We start from the raw sequence: 22,532 nt of genomic DNA on the forward strand, positions 1-22,532 counted from the left end.
TTTATGCATTATGACTCTGCACAACAAAACCCAACATCCCAAATTAGTTATTTCTTTTTTTTTTTTTTTGGAGAGGTTTTCGCTATAGGGCGCGTGCGCTCGCCAGACAGACAGAGAGAGACAGAGAGAGAGAAAGAGAGAAATCACCCCCTGGGGGGATGGTCACACCACAATCCCTTCTCCTCCATTCTCCTCTCGAGATCTTGGGCACACACACACGCGCCCAGCGTGAGTTTAAGCCACTGAGTCCGGGATGCGAACTGCAGTCGACTACATGGGAGTCCAGTGACATAGCCATTACGCTAACTGCTGGTTCCCCCAAATTGGTTATTTCTATTTGTTATTTCTGCCTGTGCTGTACAAAACATACATATTTATTCTAACTAGATGGCATAAAACTTTGAAAGAAAAATTTAACTCAATTTACTACATGAAGATCATTTTCAATTTACTGTGACAACACAAAACTTCATCCTAGATTAAATACACATTATTAGTTCCTTAAAAATGGGTAGTTTCAGAGATCAAATCTTTCATTCACTTGTTCTGGTATAAAGCAAAAGTTAACATTATTATTATAGATGGTAAGAAATGCTGTTCCTTAAAGAAATTATATTACTCCACTTTGTGTGTAACCTAGGACAAATAAAATATGCAGTAAAAACTTTGGTTTCTCCACTGTAAAATCAGAGTAACACCATTATTAGCTGCAAGAGGACTCTTGTGTGGCTCAAACAAGATTTTAAGTGTATCACAGTGAGAAGTGTCTAGCAAATATGTAGTAATCACTTAATAAATATTGTCTATCTCTATGTGCTCCAAATATAATAGCTAATGGCTATTGTATTTCTAGACTTAAGATTTTGTTTTTTGTATGTGTTACTATCACTGAGAAAACAAGCATTTTTATCTTCATATCAGAACCTACTATGAACTTCTCTTCTTGGTCTATTCCAATCATACATGAAGACTTCATTTAAAAGACAATGTATTCAGCTCTCATTTATCTATAATATTGAAAGCTTCTTTTCTTCTTAAAGTGCTGAGACTATACAAATATGAGAAAGAATCAGAAAGCTCTTATATGCTGATACAGGATTGATCTCCAAATACAAGAGTTAAGGATGAAAAGAACCCCAAGGTACAGAACAATCTACACTACTATTTTATTTTTTTGGAGAGGATTTGCTATAGAGCAAGTGCACTCCAGAAAGAGAGAGAGAGAGAGAAAGCGAGAAATCAAACCTCCCCCCCCTCCCGCCAGAGGGGATGTCCATACCACAACCCCTTCTCCTCCCTTCCCCTCTCAGGATCTTGGGAACGCACACACACGCACCTGGCATGAGTGTAAGCCACTGGGTCTGGTACTCGAACCTAGGTCAACTACATGAGAGTCCAGCAACATAGCCATACACCAATTGCTGGTCCCCTACACTATTTTTATAAATAAGGAGTAAAAAAAGAAAAGCTGAACACCAATCTCCCACAACATCTTTGCTTATATATATATACGCACAATGAATTTCTGGAAGACACCATAAACTGGCAATAATGGCTGTCTTGAGAAATGTACACTTGGTGGCAAAGGGACAAAGGACAGGAAAAAGATTTCACTTCATGCCCTTTTAATTTGGAACTGTATGAATATATTATCGAAACAAGAAGCTTTCAACTTTTCAGTCACACACCATAACTTTTCTTTTGGATATTAAAAAACTTGGTCACAAAATCAAATTATCTCCCTTCTTCCTAATTATTTTGTAATATCTATTTAGTACCCCCAGGGGTAAGGTCATCAGTTTTTACATGCCTGTTTAAACATTACATAGCTCATACAACAAACCTGTATCTGACTGCACAGATATAATGCTTCATTCTTCTCTAGATGTATAGTGTGGACTCACATAAAAATTGATGTTCCAGGACCAGCAGATGGCACAATGGTTACATAGCTGGACTCCCACCAGTCAACCATGGTTCAAATCCCAGACCCTGTGGCTAGCAACATGTGCATGCCCAAGATCCCGAGAAGAAAATGGAAGAGAAGGGATTATGGTGTGGCCATCCTCCTTAGGGGGTGATTTCTCGCTTTCTGTCTCTGTCTTGCCGGGGAGCATGTGCACCCTATAGTAAAAACTCTTTTCAAAAAAAAAAAAAAACTTTGTTACAATAGCATAAACAAGGGGACCACAGATGACATAATAGTTACATCGCTGGACGCCCACATAGTCAACTGCAGTTCGAGTCTCAGACCTGGTGGCTTAAATTCATGCCAGGTGCATGTGCATGCGTGCCCAATACTGAGAGAAGGGACTGTGGCATGACTGGGGGTTGATTTCTTGCTTTCTGTCTGTCTCTGGTGAGCTTACACGTCCTATAGCAAATCTCTCAAAAAATAAATAAATAAATAACAGAGGGGCGGGCAGGCGGCGTGGTGGTTAAGGGTGCTTGACTCCTACATGGCCAACCACAGTCTGAGTACTGGACCTGGTAGCTTGCTTTCTCGCTTTCCCATCCTCTCTCATCTCACTCTGTCCCTCTCTGGTCAAATTAAAATAAATAAACAAATAAATAAAGTTAAATAAAATAATTCTTTTTTAAAAAAGGAAAAAAACAGTATAAATAACAAGATAAGATTCACTGAAAATCCATTCCAAATAATAGAAGGAAATTAAATTAGCAGTCTATGTTTAACAGTCTGGATTACCTCCTTCCCTCTCTCCACCTCTCACTCAGTGAATAATAACAGAATATGATGAATTAAACTAGCTGTTTTATCCCTCCATTATTTTCACAGGACTTATAGTTTAGGGTGCTGGAGAATTTCCTCAGGATTTCTGTTATGCTCACTGCTCTGTAGGTATGAAGCCTTTTTTATCTAAACACTGAAAAGTCTTTTTCAAACCTTTCACTTATTCTGAAGTTCAAATAACCTTTAAAAAAAAATCTTACAGTTTTCGATAATGCCAAGATGACATTTTTTTTTTGGAGAGGTTTTTGCTATAGGGCGCGTGCACTCGCCAGACAGACAGAGAGAGACAGAGAGACAGAAAGCGAAAAATCACCCCCCAGGGAGGATGGCCATGCCACAATCCCTTCTCCTCCATTCTCCTCTCAGGATCTTGGGCACACACGTACACGCGCCCGGCGTGAGTTTAAACCACCAGGTCCAGGACTCGAATTGCGGTCAACTAAGTGGGAGTCCAGCGACATTGCCATTACGCTAACTGCTGGTCCCAAAATGACATTTTTTAATTGCACAATTTCTAGAAAGGCACAAAGTCATTAACATTTGGCTTTTGCTAAATTATTTGCACAGCTTTTTACATGGAGCTCTGTAAATAACACGTATACCAGAGATGCACAGTGATGGTCACCTTGATGCCTATGCCTTCACTCAACTGGGGCCTACCATGTAAAAAGATCTTAGCATTTCACAGACAGAATGTCTTGAAGGGTCCAGCATGGTTCCAATTCAACCTAAACCACACTCTGTAAATCAGTGAGTTGGTTCCAGGATCTTTCAGTGACAGGTTATCTCCTACCAAGTACTGAGAGCTCTAAGCAGACTTTATTGACTACAACAATAAATACAGGAAGTGTAAATTTGAAGTACCGTGTTCCAAAAAGGAAAAACAGAAAAAAGAAGTCTCATTTGTAATCTTAAAGCTAAATGAGGTTCCTTCTCTCCTAAGTGGCACATGAATGCATTTTAAAGCACCTTAAGTGAGTGTCAGGGCCAGCAAGTGGAGCAGTGGTTAAGGGGCTGGACTCCCACATGACCAATTGCAGTTTGAGTCCCGGACCTGAAAATCGCACCGGGCACGTGTGTGTGTGTGTGTGTGTGTGTGTGTGTGTGTGTGTGTCCAAAATCCCAGGAGGAGAATGGAGAAAAAGGGATTGCAGTGTGGCCATCCCCCCTGAAAAGTGACTTCTCACTATTCCTTTCACTGTCTCTGTCTCTCTTCAGCAACCAAGTAGGCCCTATGGCTAAAACCTTTAAAAAAGAGTATCGCCAAGTCTACTGTGAAAACACAAAATATACCTTGAGACTAATAAAAGGAGAGGCTAGAGACAAAAGGCTACATACAGTATGATTCCATTCATAAGGAATGTCCAGAACAGGCAAATCCATAGGCACAGAAAGCAATTAGGTTGTCAGGTGGCAGGGACGAGGGAGGATGAGGAATGACTGCTATAAAGCATAATAGCATTCCTTTTTGGACTCATGACAATTTTCTGAACGCAGACGGTGATAACGATTGCATGACTCTATCACGATACTAAAACTTACATACTTCAAAATCATGAATTTTATGGTACATACTATTTTTTAAAAGGTTACTATTAAAAAAAAGGAAGAAGAGGGGGACCGGCAGGTGGCATGGTGGTTGAGGTGCCGGACACTCCCACATGGCCAACCATGGTTCAAGTCCTGTACCTGGTGGCTTGCTTTCTCACTTTCCTCTCTCTGTGTCTCTAGTCAAATTAAAATAAATGAATGAATAAATAAAATAGAATAAAATAATTATTTAAAAAAAAAAAAAGGAAGAGATAGGGAAATTCTCCTCCCCGCACCGTACACTTTCATCTTGGAAATGCACGATGAGTATACTAAAAGCTCTCAAAAGTTCTGTAGAAATCAGATTGCCGTGTTTAATCCAAAGTTTCCCAAACTTCCAGGACAGAAGACCATCCCAACACCCAGGTCCCTCCCTACAAAGCCTATTAATCGGTGCTTCGATCTGATGCTCTCTGGAAAACATTGGGAAGGGCTCTAATGTTTGCCCTCCATATTCTACAAAACCAAAACAGAAAAGGGAGAATCAGAGGAATATTTACTATTCACCATCTGTGGAACTGAAATGCACTAGTGGAAAATGAATTTTTCAAATGAGTCTTATACAATCTAGTAATCTAGAAAGTATTTCATGTTATTTTTTAAAAGAGCCAACTAATTTTTAATTTTTATATATGTTTCAATTAAAAATAAAAATATAACCCAATTACTTAAATTATTTCCATGGGAAAATATACTCCACACCCCATTCTCACCTCCTGGGATAGAAACTTTTAAAAGTTACATTAGTTTTTTTAGTGCCTGACTTGCATCACAAGAAATTTCAGGAATCCCAATACATAATTCATAATTTACAGTCCTTACAACTAAAATTAAAGACTTTACCAAAACTACTTAATTCTTAAAATAAAATCATTAGGAAGGATGTCAGCTGTCTGAAGAGCTAATATACTCACTCTCTACTTTCTATGTAGCTCAAAAGTTAAGTTCCACTAGACGCAATTGTTATAGGATGGGAGAGTTGATCTGTGGTGTGTGAAATTCTTGGTTCTTTAGGTCCAGATCTCTAAGATGAGAGACCCGTCCTGAGATGCAAAATGAAAAACCAGAAACACTTGTAAACTAGTAAAAGGAAAGTTCTAATAGGAAAGTGGGGATTTTTAATAGGAAAGGAGTACACCTCCAGAAGGGCATGCAGGTAGGCAGCTGCTGGAGGACAACTACACTGCGCACAAGGTTAGGTGTTACATTTATTCCTTTAGCAAAGGAAGATCTGGCATAGTATCTGGACTACTTGTTTGAGTTCAAGGGCTTTTTCCTGCACTTTCCTACCTCTCTCACAGGTAAAGAATTCAACGACCTAATCCTGCAGGCTCAGTGTGGACTGAGAAGGTATGAGCATCCTTATACGGAAGAATTGCCCAGTTTATTGCTTAGTGGGAATCAGGATGTTGACCAAAACATCGTTTGTTCCTTTTGTATTTATGAGGAATGATAAGAGGAAAATTAACAACCATCCCTATTACCTTTCTCAGGTACTAACAAAGAAAAATGAGATCTGCCTTGCCTTCCTGGCACCAGCAGCTATGTGGGAAGAAGGCATTTTCCGGAAGGGTCTGGTTATAACTCATGATAAGTTGTAACTGATGCAGCAGGTGTCCTGTTATTTTTTTAGGGCTGCCAGCTCATTTCTAGCTAACTCCTAAAATACAGTAACTTGGTTTATAAATATATTATGCAATAAAGGCAAATCATAGAATACATTCCATAGTACTCCAATTTATACAAAGAAGCAGCCTAGCTTTGTTTTTAAGGATACAAAAAAATATATACATGGAGCGCCATAAATAAAAGCAATAGCATAGTAAGAAGCAAACTTCAGGGAAGAGGTTCACTCTAAGGAGAGGCCTTCAAAGGGAATGGTGATGCTCCTATATTAACATGGGTAGGCACAAAAGAGTGCTCAACTTTCTCTGAATTTATTCTCTAAAGAGAAGATATAAAATTTCAATACTTCTGCTACTCAAATCAAAATATCTCACAAATAACTTGTCATCAATCCTAGAGAATTTAGTTTACCTTCTACATGTAGTGCTTTTTAAAAGTCACATAAGAAAAGCAATTTTAGGAACCAGCAGTTAGCGTAATGGCTATGCTGCTGAACTCCCATGTAGTTGACTGTGGTTCGAGTCCCAGACCTGGCGGCTTAAACTCACACGGGGCGCATGTGCAAGTGCCCAAGATCCCAAGAGGAGAATGAAGGAGAAGAGATTGCGGTGTGGCAATCCCCCCTGGGGAGTGATTTCTCGCTTTCTGTATCACTGTCTCTCTTTGTCTTTCTGGAGAGCACACGCGCCCTATAGCAAAAACCTCTACAAAAAAAAAAAAAAAAAAAAAATTTTATAAAGAAAACTTTTAATGAAAAAAAAAAAAAAAAAAAAAGAAATTTTATAAAGGGAACTTCTGATGCTTAAAACCAACATTTAGTGTTATACATGAAGTATAACACTCTTATAAACACATGCATAATAAATTCTTAACTGATCACTCTCACCTGCAAGATTAAAGTAGAGGTAAACACTACAACAAATTTCTAAATTATGAATGATGCTGATTAATTTCAACAAATAATTATTAGTGTTAGAAAGATTTCTTAATATTACCTGGGGCAAGATTCAAAGGTAATCTTCTAGGTGAAATTGCTCTGGGGTGCTGCTTACTAATTTCTTCATAAATCTGAAGCCTCTCTTCTAAAGTGCCTATTAGAAGTAAATACATGAGAGATTCACAGTATCAAAACTCTTATCTATGATAAAACATTAATAAACTTTAAAAATTATTATAAATAAGAATACAATTTTCAGTATTAAAGCTGCTCTCAAATTTGGCAAGAATGATATTAAGAACTCTGTGGTAGTGAAATACTATAATCAGTAAATTACAAGATAAATCCAATACATCTTTCATCACAACAGATATTAAACATCAAATTCAAATCACACACACAAAGTTACATAGACTCAAGACATGTATGCAGCTTACATTACTCAGCACAAAAGAACCCACTTTTAAAACATATCCTTTGTAACGTATTTTACATAAACATTCCACCACAAATGAAGCCTGCATAGAAGTCTGTAACACCTGTTGATTACACTTTAATAAGCAAGTTTTATGATAATGACTATGAATTAAATGTCTATGGTAGCTTTGACACAAAGTTCAATGAACTTCCATTATAAAGAGCCTCATTAGTCCTGGTTCTTTATAGTGTCAATCATTTCTCCCAAATGATATAAAATACATTTCTAACAGAAGGTGTGTCTTCCCTCTCAAGAATCACCTAATTTTATGGTACCACATAAAGGAACTATATGTAAGCTATTCCTGTTACTTTATAAAACTACCTGGCAGAGTAGGCTCTGGGTACAGTTCATTATTCTCAAGCAATACGTTGCATTATTTACAAAGAGAGACTACATACATTATTTTATATACGCAATAAGACCATTTATAGCAGACTTTTAAGAAAAAGCAAACAAACGTTTTTCAAACTATAAGGTTTTAAGTGAATTTTAATTCATACTCCAGAAATTTAATTTTAAGGATAAATCTGGATGCTCACAAAGAAGTATCTCCATAATAAATTAATATCAAGATTATCAACACCATACTTTCAGAGGTAAAGTTTGATTTTATGTAAAGTCTGATTTTATATAGATTCATTCCTTACCCCAATACTATGTTTTGGAGTTCCAAAGTTGAATTTTAAAAACTGAAATATAGGGGACGGACCAGCAGATGGCATAATGGTTATATCACTGGACTCCCACATAGTCAAATGCAGTTCAAGTCCTGGACCCAGCAGCTTAAAACGCACGCTGTGCATGTGTGCATTCACCAAATCCTGAGAGGACAATGGAGGAGAAGGGATTGAGGCATGACCATCCCCCCGGGGGGTGATTTCTGACTTTCTGTCTCTCCAGAAAGTGCATATGCCCTACGGCAAAAATATCTCTAAGAAAAAAAAACAAAGCTGAAATATGGGAGCCAGCAGGTGGCATAGTAGTTAAGCCACTGGACTCCCACATGGCCAACAGCAATTCAAGTCCTGGGCCCAGCAGCCTGAAATTTACGCAGGCCACATGTGTGTACATGCCCAAAATCCCAAGAGGAAAATGAGAAGACAGGATTGTAATGTGACCATCCCCCTGGAGGCTGATTTCTCACTTTCTGTCTCTGTCTCTCTAGTGAATGTACACACCCTAATACCAAAACATCTCAAAAAATGTTTAAAAACTGAACTATGTAAAAAATAATATTCTGTTAATGATTCAGAGACTTTGTAAAATATTGCTAAAATGTATACAAGGGCTATTGTGTATATCTTTTTAAATTCTCTTATTTATGCCTAATCCTAGAGAATGACAAGCTTTTAATACTGAGGAAAAATATTTTTCCACTACCCCAGATATAACCAATCTTAATGTAGGGGTTTCTTTCGTTTGTTTTTTGGAGAGGTTTTTGATATAGTGTGCGTATGCTTGCAGGAAAGACAGAGACAGAGAGACAGAAAGCGAGAGATCACCCTCCCCTAGAGGGGATGGTCACACCGCAATCCCTTCTTGTTTTCCTCCTGGGATCTTGGGCAAACACGACAGGCATAAGTTTAAGCCACCGGGTCCGGGACTCAAATCACAGGCAACTACATGGGAGTCCAGTGACATAGCCATTGCACCAACTGCTGGTCCGAATCTTAATGTAGTTTTTTAAATAGATATATAAAGTATTACTTATTTAACTTTATTTATTCATTCATTTATTTTTAATTTGACCAGAGAGACGTACACCGAGAGAGAGAAGGTGAGAAAGCAAGCCACCAGGTCCAGGACTTGAACCGAGGTCGGCCATGTGGGAGCATCCAGTGCCCTAACCACCACGCCACCCACTAGTCCCCTCAATCTTAATGTAGTTTTAGCATCCTATTTTAAGCTACTAGTTGGAGCTCCAGAACTTATATGAGAGAGGTCTTAAAAAAAACAAAAAGATCAAGTAGTGCAATTAGTTTTATTACTATTATTTATTACAAAGTCAGTAAACAGTAGTTTAAAGAAAATCAGTTACCTCACATTTCCAATCTTCATGCATGTGACTTTTATCTTATTTTCTAAAAACAGATTATCAATCTAATTTTTTTTTTTTTGGAGAGGTTTTTGATATAGGGCGCATGCACTCACCAGAAAGACAAGAGATACAGAGAGATAGAAAATGAGAAATCACCCCCCAGGAGGTTGGCCACGCCGCAATCCCTTCTCCTCCATTCTCTTGGGATCTTGGGCATGCACGCACATGTACCCGGCATGAGTTTAAGCCACCAGGTCTGGGACTCGAACCACGGTCAACTACATGGGAGTTCAGGGACATAGCCATTACGCTAACTCTTGGTCCCTCAATCTAATAATTTAACTTGAACCATTTTCTTGGGAAAACAATTTGAGGAAATAACAATTTTTAACAATCTGTGGTATTAAATTTTAAACATAAGCAGAAAACCTGGATTAATGTGTAACAATAAACCTTTCTTATATAAAGGTTTATAAACAAATATTGAAAATTAAATTTTTAAATTCTGCTATTGCAACATCCTTAAGCTAATTCTGTAATCACTTCAGACATTTATTTATCCACAAGTAAGTGTAGTTTTGGTAATACTAATTGCACCTACCAACGTTTAATTATGAAAAGACTAGGGAGATTTTTAAATAATACTCTAGATTTCTGAAAAGGGTCAAGACTATCTAATTTTGAGAGTCAGCTCAACACAAATTGGCCTACTTTGGAATTAAGATAATCCTTTTCACACTGGTGCTAAATACTACATAATTCAACAAGATTTCTTCAGTCCAATTCTTTGTTTATAGGTTAATGGTAACGAACCTCTAATGATTTAAAAATATTTAATTGTGACATTTCCCAGACAAAGAGAATGCTATTTTCTCTCCAGTTAGTCTAAATGGATAAGATTTTAATGGGTTAAGAAACCTAAAATTATCTGTATGCTCTTAACACTTACATGTAAACATCTGAATTCATTTTCACTCCCACATGTAACCTATAATTTTAACTAAATGGAAAAATTAGTGATGCTAAAATTATTTGTCCTCAAGCATTATTATAATTTTACATTTTATTATACTTCAAACACTAATAGAGGAAAAAAAGCATTACGTACTAAGTTGCAGAGCTTTTTCCAAGCCTTCATAATAACACCAATTTTCTGCATTCCGATCAATCAAGTTTTTGAATACTCCACTGGCTTCTTTTAATCTTCCCAATTTCAACAGTATTTCCCCTAAAATTAAGTTTAAAGTCACATTTATTTCACTTAAATATTAAATTCCTTTCTGATCCCAGAGACTTCACTAAGCATTATCAGTCAACAGAGCTCTACATTTAGAATTTTTTCTCTACGACACATAGCAGTTTATATAACTAAACAGATTGACAGCTTAGCTTCAAAAATGAACCTTCCTTTACCCATTCTATCATAATACCATTAGCTTTTGGCTTCTTCTCTAAGGTACACAGGTAGGATATCAATATTGTCATTCTTTCCATTAAACACATTGCTATATACCCTTTGAGATAACTTAGGATCCCTCCCCCCAACATACAACAAAACTGGATTAAGCCAATATTTCTAATACTTTCTATTTTTTTATAAGAATTATTTTATTTTTAACTATAATTTATTTATTTATTTATTTTAATTTGACCAGAGAGGGACATAGAGAGAGAGAGAGAGAGAGAGAGAGAGAGAGAGAGAAAGCAAGCAGCCAGGTCTGAGCTTGAACCTCAGTCGGCCACGTGGGAGTCCAGCGCCCTTAACTGCAACGCCACCTGCCGGCCCCCAATATTTCTCGTACTTTCAATCTATCCTTCCTGATCAGTTCATATACTAAACAAGTCTCCGTTCAGTTCTCTTATTAGTTTCCTTCCCAAGTCACTAAAACTGGAATACCACTCAGTGACATTATAACTGCACACCATATCAAAGCAAGAAACTAAACAATGTTCATGTGCAATCACCTCTGAGGTTCAAATTGTTTTACTAAGCCACATGAGTTTGAAACAGTGTAGAGGGGAGTGCCTAAACCTCTTGGATTTAATGGAAAGCAAACCTAATCCAAGATGAAAAAAAGAAAGGTTCTCGAAAAAGAACCTTTATACCTATACCTCAACTTCCTATCCCTAAGGTTACCCATTTCCCAAATAACCTATTTCAAATAAACTTTAGAAAGCTCTTCAGTCACACTATTTCAGCTTTCACATATTACACATTACAGTGATTTTACTGTTTCGATACTATATATCACTCAAACTCTCCAGTAAGACTGAACCAGGTAGAATTACCAATTCCATCACTTACTCTGTGACCTTGAGGAGGCAGCACACTGCCTGGTACAAAATGAACACGCCTACACTTAAAACTATAAACACGCCCCAGTCTTCCACAAATACGTTACAGTCTAATTTTTACAGTACTTATCCTAGATATGATAGACAACAGCATATTTTTCATTTCAAAAACCACCTGTTATCTGCTCCCATCATGAAGCAAACAAAGGTCTACTGGAGGAAAGCACAGGACAAACAAGTACACGTGCACATGTATAAGAGAAAATCTCTCAAGTTTTTTAAAATAATTTTAAATTAACTATAAAAAGATGTAAGCGTGCAGACATCAAAGGTCTCTGGGCCGGCCAAGTTCCCTGAAAAAAAAAATACTATAATCTATCCTTATAGGCCATACAGAGCATTGGCTCTATATTCAAGATTAATAGCCCCATCACCCTCACTAGCAATATATAAGATGAATGCAGCTATGAGACAATTTGCGCAATATTTTAACTAGAATTTATCTATTTCATGTTTTCTTCTTTTTTAAATAATTATTTAATTGCGTTTGTTACTATTATATTTAATTTGATGCGAGACAGGCAGAGAGAGAGAGAAAGGGAAAGCGAGAAAGCAAGCTACCAGATCTGGGACTCGAACCACAGTCGGTCACATGGGAATCCAGCGCCTTTAGCCACCATGCCACCTGCTGGACCCTTCATGTTTACTGTCAACAACTACATTCCCTATTGATGGTACAAGATAAAGAAAAAAAGCAACTTGAGAGAGTTAGATTTAATCAGGAAATAATAATATGTCAGAAAAAATAAATTGTCTTTTTTTCTTTGTTCCCACCAATTCCAGGTAATGGAATAAGATGGCAGAAAAAATATATAAATAATAAAAAATAAATAAATAAATAAATAAATAAATAAATAAAAATATGAGAGAAAAAAAAAGATAGCAGAATATATAATTAGCCATATTTTAAGGACAGTTCCCAAAAAAAGTGCTGTCATCTATATTGGTATTAGTATTAAATCACAGTAAAAACTAAATCAGTAGGTAAGAGTAGAATATAGCAGATAAAAGGGCCTGTGAGGGCCAATAGATGACATAGAGATTAAGGTATTGGATCCCACATGGCCATCTTCACAGTTCAAGTCCTGGATCCAGGAGCTTGAGAATCATGCTGAATGCTGGAACCAGCAGGTGGCATAATGGCTATGTCACTGGACTCCACGGTTCAAGTCCCAGAACGGGTGGATTAAACTCACTCTGGGCGCATGTGCGTGCATGCCCAAAATCCCAAGAGAATGGAGGAGAAGGGATTGCAGCGTGGCCATTCCCCCTGGGGGTGATTTCTCGCTTTCTGTCTGTCTTTCTCTGTCTTTCTGGTGAGCGTGTGCATTCTATAGCAAAAACCTCTCCAAAAAAAAGAGAATCATGCTGAATACATGTGCATGTGTGCATGCATGCCCAGAATCCCAAGAGAAGGGATTGTGGTGTGGTCATTCCCCTGGGGCATGATTTCTCACTTTTCCTCTCTCTTTGGCAAGTGTATGCACCCAATAGCAAAAACTTAGGAAAAAAAAAAAACGTATGAAAAGACATGAGGAGCCATAAGTATACAGTATATATTACTACATGAAAAAAAAAGTCAATCTAAACACACTATCTACTGTTATTACTGCAACTATATGGCATTATGAAAAAGGCCAAACTATGGAGACAGTAAAAAGGCTGACGGGGCTCAGAGAAGGATAGATGAATAGGTGAAGCACAGAGGACTTTTAGGGTATATAATACTAAAATGGTGGGGACACATGCCATTATACGTTTGTCAAAATCCACAGAATATGAAATTGGGGGAGGCCGTAAGTATGTGGGGATACAGGACATATTTACTCAATTTTGCCGCAATTCTAAAACTGCCCTGAAAAGTACTGTTTTTTTTTAAAGGACTCTGAAGTCAGGAAAATGTGTTTACAAACTAAATCTACCATTGAAAAGGATGAATGACTCTGAGCAAGTCGTTAACCTCCCTAAGCCACAGTTTCCACAACCATATAGTAGGAATAATAAATAGTACCCATCTTAAAAGCACTACAAAACTTATATGAAGTAGAACAGTTTAAGCAATTAACATACCTTGAAACAGAAAAAGGGTTAAAATATATTAGTCATTATTTTTATTAAGCCTTAGAGGTCCTGCAACTGTATGAAACCTTCGTTCTGAACTATTATTTTAGTTGGATATTCTGTTTAATAAGATACTGCTCACGGAATGGTTAACTGATGAACAATGCCTTAGGAAAACCTTTGACTCTTTGCAGAACTATTACAAGGGGAGCCTGCCTTCATAACAGGTTCGTAATGAAAACAAGTGACTCTTACTTTCGTAATAACCCAGTATCATCGTTTACTGTTCCCTTTGTATTTTATTACATGTGTACGTACATTCACACATATATTTTGGATATGAAGAAAGTACAACATACTGCTTAAGAGAATAAAATCTAGACTCAAACCCAGCACTACAGTAGTGCTTCTTAATTCAGTTTCACTTTTTGAGGTATCAGTTACCTGTGGTCAACAACAGTCCCAATATTTTGAGAAAAAGACAAGCAGACTGACCATATTCATATAATTTTTATTACACTATATTTTTATAACTTCTAGCGAATATACGAATAGAAAAAAAAACTAGAGTACATATAGAATTTGGTAATATTTGCAATTTTAGGCATGCACTGGGGGTCTTGAAACATCATATCACATGTGGATGAGGGGTTATGTACTGTAATTCCTTACTAAACTTTGGACAAGTCACTTACTCTCTGTTCCCTAGTTCACATCTTAAAAATGAACATAACAACTACACACAGGGTTGTTATGAGGATTAAATCAATTAATAATGGTTTAATAATAAAGTACTATTAAAATATTGCACCGAGGTACATAAAAATGTCATTTACATGTACATTAAATAAAGTTAGGACAGTAGAAAAGAGAGTTTTTGCCCTTTTTGCTCACTGAAACAATTAAATAAGAAAAAGCAAGTCACCTTTAATTTCTTCCACCAAAAGTTTATCACATATTTGTTTCTCATATGTTTCTATATGTTCCAGAGATTCCTGAAATAGATCTGCTTCTCTCATCACTTGATTCTGGTATAGTATCAGTTCACTATATTCATAGTCTATTTTGTTGGGAGGAACCTGAAAAAAAAGAAAAAAAGATCAAATTACCTTATTTGTATAACATAAAGTAGTTACAGACCTTTAATTAAATTGCCTCCTCAGGAGAATCTCTCACACAGACTTAAAGTAACCCACCAACAGTTACAAATAGACAATGATTAACAGCAGAGAAGATAATTCTTTTTTTTCTAAAAAATTATTTAATTTTATTTATCTTTTTTATTATTATTATTATTTTCTACAGAGCATGTACACTCACTAGAAAGAGAGATAAAAGGAAAGGGAAAAAGCAAGCCGCCAGGTCTGGGACTTGAACCCTGCTCGGCACTGTGGGAGTCCAGCACCTTAACCACTATGCCACCTGCTCACCACACTCAATGTATTCTTTAACACACACAAATAAGGGTGGGACACCTGTTTGTAGACAATTAAAAGGTCAGAAAATCCTATACTCAAGTATAAAAATGGTTGAAAACCCAAGAAATCTACCCAAAAAACTACCTGATTTAATAGAAGATGTTAGAGAGGTCAAAGAACAAACGATCATCATATAAAAATCAATTACAGTTCTGTAAACAAATAACCCACCAATAAAATGAAAACAATTTCACTCACAATACCATCAAAAAATATTTAGCAATAAATATTAAGAAACAAGAACTATATACCGAAAACTACAAAATAAGTTGAAAAAAAATTAAAGACCTAAATAAAGGGAAACATTCCATTCCATGTTCAGGAACCAGAACTCTCAATATTATTAAGATGGCAATTCTCCCCAAACTGATTTCTGTGTTAGATGAAATCCCTACCAAAATCTCGGCGAGTGTTTCGGCAGAATCTGGCAAGCTGATCCTTAAATTCATATGGAAATACAAAGGACCTAGAATATCCAAAACAATCTCAAAAAAGAGCAAAGAGGACACACATTTTGAATTTCCAACTTACTGTAAAGCTACAACAATAAAGTTGGCATGGCACTGCGTAAGAACAGACAGACAAATCAAAGAAAAAAATACCAAGTCTAGAGATAAACTCCAAAGTGATCAAATAAGGAAAAGGCCATCTCAAGAAATGATGGGCTGGTGCGCACCTGTAATCCCGGCCACTTAGGTGGTTGAGACAGGAAGACTATGAGTTTGAAGCCAGCCTAGGCAATACAGCAAGACCCTACTAGCTTTTAAAAAAAGGTCTGTTTTTTTCTTATTTCTTATATATGCTACAGGGCACATGTGCTACACAATCCCTTCTCCTTCATTCTCCTCTTGGGATCTTGGACACACACGCACACGCGCCCCGCGTAAGTATAAGCCACCGGGTCCAGGAATCGAACCGCGGTCGACTACGTGGGAGTCCAGCGACATAGCCATTACACTAACTGCTGGTCCCCATGGTGAATACTTTTAAAGCATTGTGTATACAAGGAACATTTTTAATATTACATGAAATGCATTGATAGTAAGCTAGGAGAGAATATGAGTTCTTTTAATGTGACATAGTTTCTTATGCTGACAGAAAAATCCTTTTTCTTACACAGAATATCATCTCATTTCCCTTTGGCTCATCATTTTTATTTATTTAATTTTAATGAATTATGTAATTTTAAAAATTATTATTAGTATTTTCAATTTGCTACAGGGCACATGTGCTAGAGAGAGAGAGAGAGAAGGAAAGTGAGAAAATAAGCTACCAGGTCTGGGAATTGAACTATGGTCAGCCATGTGGTAGTCCAGTGCCTTCACCACACACCACATGCTGGTCTCATTAAAAAAAATTTTTTTTAACTAAAAAAAAGAAAAGAAAGAAAAAAATGTTGGAACAATTAAATATTCACATACAAAAAAATTACTTCAGACATACACCTCATATTACATAAAAAATCAACTCAAAATGGATCATAGACTGAATATGAGTACTAAAATTATAAAAGAAGTTTTAGAAGAAAAAAAGGAAATCTTTGTGAATTCATGCAAAGAAGAAAAAAATGACAAATTGGACTTCATCATAATTAAAAACTTTTCTTCTTCCATAGGTAACATTAATAACATGACAGTACAAGTTACAGACTAGGAGAGAATATTTGCTAATGATATATCTTATTTTAAAAAAAAAATCTAGCGGGGCAAGCAGGTGGTGTGGTAGTTAAAGTGCTGGACTCCCACGCACATGACCAAAAGTGGCTTGAGTTCCAGGCCTGCTGTCTCTGTTTCCATCTTCCTCTCCCTCTATTATTAAAATAATAATAATAATAATAATAATAATAAATAATTTTTTAAAAACCCACATATCTAGAGAGCATAAGGAACTGCTTTCTCCTCTCCCTCTCTCCTGTTCTATCTCTCTCTGGCAAGCACACGTACCCTCTACTTGACTACCAAGTAAAACTGTAGTGACAAGATTAAAAGCAAACTCATTCTTGACTGGTGGTGGTTGTTACCTGTATTAAAGATTCATAAAACTATACATCAAAAAAATGTCAATTTAATGGTTACGTTACTGGACTCCCACATAGTTGACCGCAGTTCGAGTCCTGGACCCAGCGGTTTAAACTCACACCAGGCGTGTGTACATGCATGCCCAAAATCTCAAAAGGAGAATGGAGGAGAAGAGACTGTGGCCTGGCCATCCCCCCCTGGTAGGTTTCTCATTTTCTGTCTCTGTCTCTCCAGTGACCATATGTACCCTACAGAAAAAAATCTCTCTCTGAAAAAAAGCCAATTTTTTTTTTTTGAGAGATTTTCACTGTAGGGCGCGTGCACTCGCCTGACAGACAGAGAGAGACATAGAGACAGAAAGCGAGAAATCACCCCCCAGGGGGGATGGTCACGCCGCAATCCCTTCTCCTCCATTCTCCTCTCGGGATCTTGGGCACACATGCACACGCGCCCGGCGTGAGTTTTAAGCCACCGGGTCCGGGACACGAACCGCGGTCGACCACGTGGGAGTCCAGCGACATAGCCATTACGCTAACTGCTGGTTCCCAAAAAAAGCCAATTTTAAAGTATGATATTTTTAACTTTAAAAAGAAGAAAATCCTGGACAGCTTCACAGCCTGGTAGTTAATGCAACCAGATCCTACATGGCCAACTGGGTGGTTTGAATCCCAGACATAGTGGCTTAAGAAACACACCCAGCATGTGTGCCCAAAATGCTGAAAGGAAGGAGAGATAGAAGAGAAGGGATTGTATGACCATGCCCCACAGGAGGTGCTTTCTCTTCTCCCCCTCTCCTCTCTGGTGAGTGCACAGTTCCCTCTAGCCTAAGAAAAAGAAAATCAAAGATATGTATTAGAACAAAAAGACTGGAAAAAGATAAAGGGAAAAAGGAACAATCGAGGCAGATACTATCAAACTAGTATTTATTTCTTCCAAATAGAAATTATAAAGAAAGGGATCAGCAGTTGGCATAATGGCTATGTCGCTAGACTCCCATGTAGTCAACCGCAGTTCGAGTCCGGGATTTGGTGGCTTCAACTCACACTGGGCACGTGTGCATGCATGCCCAAGATCCCGAGAGGAGAATGGAGAAGGGATTGCAGCATGGCCATCCCCCATGGGGGGGTGATTTCTCACTTTGTCTCTCTGTCTCTCTGTTTCTAGTGAGCACACATGCCCAATAGCAAAAACTACTCAAAAAAAAAAAAAAAAAAGATACAAAGAAAATATAAATGATCAAAGAAACAATCCATGATAAGGTCTGAGCAATCAAAAATCTATTTCTCAGGTCCACTAAATGTCCAGCGCAAACGGTTTACTCAAGATCAATACCTAGACACATCTGGGTAAAATTTTCAGAACACAAAAATATTTTTCTGGAAAGAAGAAAGAAAACACAACCAAGCATCAGACTCCTTATTAGAAATAACAAGACATGTTCAGAATTCTATGAGAAAATTATTTCTAACCTAGAATTGGACAATGGCTAAACTAAGAAGTGTAAGAAAAAAACAAGAACATTCACAGATATATAAATGGTTCATAAGTTTATGTCCCATTACCTTTCTTAGAAGATTACCAAAAGATATATTCAGCAAAACAAAGTAAATAAAGAAAATATAAATTTCAGGAAAAAATAAAGTCAATCTGGGTTCAGGAAAAAACATCTAATATAATGAAAAGAGTTAAAAAAAAAGGCACGAATTGTGGAGGAAAAACTTTAAGGAAAATCTAAACGCTGTACAAAAAAAGGAAATTAAAGTACACTAAAGCTGGCTTCTTGGTTTATAACCTTTACATAGTCGAAGTCACATAAACACTATTGATTTTCAACTTTACAAATCAACTTATATGTAGAACAAGCTATTGATACCCACCACTTGGACAGAAGTATTATGGGTGAAAAAAGCCAATCTCAAAAGGTTACATACTTCCAATTCCATTTATATAGCAAAGTCAAAGTGACAAAAGCACAGTGATGGGTGACAGATCAGTGACTGCTGAAGGTAAAGGTTCCGAGAGGAGCACAACTATTAAGGGTCTGGCACGGTACTCGGTAAGGAAACAACCTATCCAGGTTTGCAGCTGAAGCTACTGGCTCTCCCACACAGCCTATGCTGTACCATCTAGGTTAAGTAAACTTGTGCTACTTCCACACTGATGAAATTCCCTAAGGAAGGAGCCAACACGTGGCTTGGTTAAGGCATGAGATTCCCACATGGTTGACCACGGTTCAAGTCCCAAACCTGGTGGCTTGCTTTCTCACTTTCCTTCTCTGTCTCTCTCCGTCTCTCTGGGCAGATTTTTAAAATAATAATAATAAATAAAATTTAATAAATATTTCTTTTTTAAAAAATTCCCTAAGGGCACATTTTTCAAAATACATCCCTTTCACTAAGCAAGGGATATATTATAGCTTGCAGGGTAAAAGAAAATGTTAAAATGAAACTCTTACTTGCTGAGTTTGTCTAAATTCTTCCAACAGTTTTAGTGCCATATCATAATCTTTCAGCAAATGGTAGGCTATAGCATATCCGATCCAGGAAGCACGCTGTGTTGGACGCAACTGAAGAAGCTGGTATCTTGTCTCCTTTTAAAAAAAAAATTAAATTGTTTTTACTTAACTATTTTATTCCTCTCAAATGTTTATATTTCATCAGAATTTTAAGAAAACAAACACTTTTGGCACCCTTCCAGTGAATTACGTAAACAAACATCGTCCTAGAATAAAATAGAAATAGTTTTCAAGTTTCTTATCTAAATTTATTTTACATAAGTTCTGGAATACCATGCAATGCTCATTATAATACTGTCAATGAAAGGTGTCATTGGAGTCTAAGCCTATAGGCTGCCTAATAAAATTAGCTTTATATAATGTGAATTCCATGGGGAAATTCATTTTGCAGAGAGTTTTTAATATATTTATGCTACTGATAAAATTACATGAAATAATAATGTACACAGCCAGGGGAAACAAATACCTGACTGGATTCTTTTAGCTGAACCTCTATCACTGCCACCAAAGGACAGATCTATGACACCAAGAACAAACATTAGAAGTTCTATCCTGGCTGCCCCAGGAGATGAAGGTATCTTCCCTAGCCAAAAATCCAAGCTATGTCCATACCCCTCACCTCTCACTGTCATTTCTTTCTCCAACATTTAAGCAAGTGCCGCTGCTGGCAGGAACAGGGTGTCATGAAGAAATGTTTAGCTTTAGTGTCTGTTGTAGATGGCTGGAATCCATACACCACTAGAATCTTTGAGATCATTTTTAGTGTTTTCTTTTGTTTTGTTTAGTTTTAATTGCCAGAAGGCACTGCACTCACCATGGAGAGACAAGAGAGACAGAAAAAGGTAAGAAAGGACCACCCAGTGAAGTATAGCCAGGCCACAATTTCTTCTCTTCCAATTCTCCATCCTGCCAGGATTTAGGGCATGCAGGCATGCTTTTCCCAAGCCACTAGGGCCATGGCCAGCCAAATGTAATCAGTCCCCATTAACACTAGACCAGCTACAAGGCTGGCCCTTTTCAGACCTTTTTTATAAAGGTATCTGACAAAATGATTCAGTGTCCCTCCTCTACCCTCATTATAAGTGTTAAGTGGTTTCTTTCAGATATGACATGAAACTGTATCACTTATCCCTTATTCTCAATGTTGAAAATGAAGGATTTATTTAAAAAGAACTGTTATAAACTGGTGTCGGGGCCAGCAGGTGGCTAGTGGTTAAGGTGCTGGTCTTCCACATGGCCAACTGCAGTTTGAGTACACCTGTACATGCATGCCAGAAGCCCCGAGAAGAGATTAGAGAAGGGATTGCAGCATGGGCCATTCCCCCCAGGGGATGATTTCTTGCTTTCTCTTTGTCTCTCCAATGAGCGCACGCATCATATAGCAAAAAAAAACAAACTCTTAAAAAGAAAAAGAAAGGAGTGGTGTGTGCCTTTACATTCTGAATATACTGATTTTATGATACTAAGTGGAGTAAGCATGTGGACATGCCAGCAGAGAATTGAAAGTATAAGTTTGAAGAGGTCTAAACTACAGAAAGACTGATTTATGACAATTCTCACATTATTTTGTATTTACTAACATACAATAAAGCTAGTTAATCTGTATGTTTAAATTTCAATGATAAAAGCTGTATTAGTTTACCAAATTTATAACTGTCAAACCGACGAAGAACCTAGTACAGAATTTTCATATAGAAGATGTTCTATGTGCAAATACATTTTTATAACCATGAAAAGAAATTATCCTTTTTTTTATCCTAAAGTTTTTTCAAAAAAAAACATTAAATGAAAAGGCAGTTTGGCCCTTTTCTAACACTCAAGTACAAAATTCAACAACTGTTATTGAAAGGAAAGGTTCAAGTGCTCTTCCCTCCCCTTCTACAACGGACTATAATGAAAATTCAAAGCTACATGATCTTGGCTTTTTATGCTCATATCTCATCATGAATTTATATACTTTTATATTAAATCTATTGTTAAAAAAAAGTATATTTAAAACTAAAATACTTACTCTGTAACCTTCAAGGTCTCTCATTTGGATCTGCAACAAAGAAAGATCCCTCAGGATTTGCAGATTATCTTTATCTAATTTGAGGGCATTTCGGTAACACTTAATAGCTTCATCGTATTTCTTATCAGAACGCTGCAAGAGTCCATATACATGCCAACCTACTCGGTTAAGGAAACACATTCACAGACACTAGAACATACTATCCTGTATATCTCTCTCACATATGACTTACCATAAGAAAACAGTATCTTGTCTGGGATTTATTCAAAATGATTTGGGATCAGAGGTATGGGGATAATGAAGAGTGGTGAAGAGATGAAATCAAATTAGCCTTTACTTACAATTATTAAACTGCTAAAGTAGGGTGATGGGTACATGATGGTTCATTATTCTGGTCTCTCTACTTTTGCACGGTTGAAATTTTTCTTGATATTTTTAAAGTTACTTTAGAAAATTCTCAGCAAAAATTCCTATCTTCTGCTCCTTCACTTTAACCCAAGAACCTCAACATTTGCTTACTTTTAATCACTACATATTGAAACAGTATACAAAAATCAGTTACCTTTTAAAACAAATTTACATTCAATCAATTCTTAAATAACATGAGATCTTTATTTAGTTCACTAGTGAAAAGAGGGGAGATTTCACGAAGTTCATGAAAAAATGGAAT

The 22,532-nt window shown here is 36.9% G+C and overlaps 1 protein-coding gene across 4 annotated transcripts in view; it reads right to left on the reverse strand.

The window, feature by feature from the left end:
* The window catches only part of NAA16 (N-alpha-acetyltransferase 16, NatA auxiliary subunit), a gene marked incomplete at its 5' end in the record, with an annotated part of 66,974 nt that overhangs the window by 38,869 nt on the left and 5,573 nt on the right, over nucleotides 1–22,532 (reverse strand). For all 4 annotated transcript variants that reach the window (XM_014590532.2, XM_014590533.2, XM_027774583.1 and 1 more), the window contains 5 exon segments: nucleotides 6,964–7,059; nucleotides 10,533–10,652; nucleotides 14,766–14,919; nucleotides 19,792–19,926; nucleotides 21,863–22,020. In XM_014590532.2, coding sequence (XP_014446018.1) covers nucleotides 6,964–7,059; nucleotides 10,533–10,652; nucleotides 14,766–14,919; nucleotides 19,792–19,926; nucleotides 21,863–22,020 — 663 coding nt within the window.

Source organism: Tupaia chinensis, unplaced genomic scaffold (assembly GCF_000334495.1).
Source record: "Tupaia chinensis unplaced genomic scaffold, TupChi_1.0 Scaffold000458_2, whole genome shotgun sequence".
NCBI lineage: Eukaryota > Metazoa > Chordata > Mammalia > Scandentia > Tupaiidae > Tupaia > Tupaia belangeri.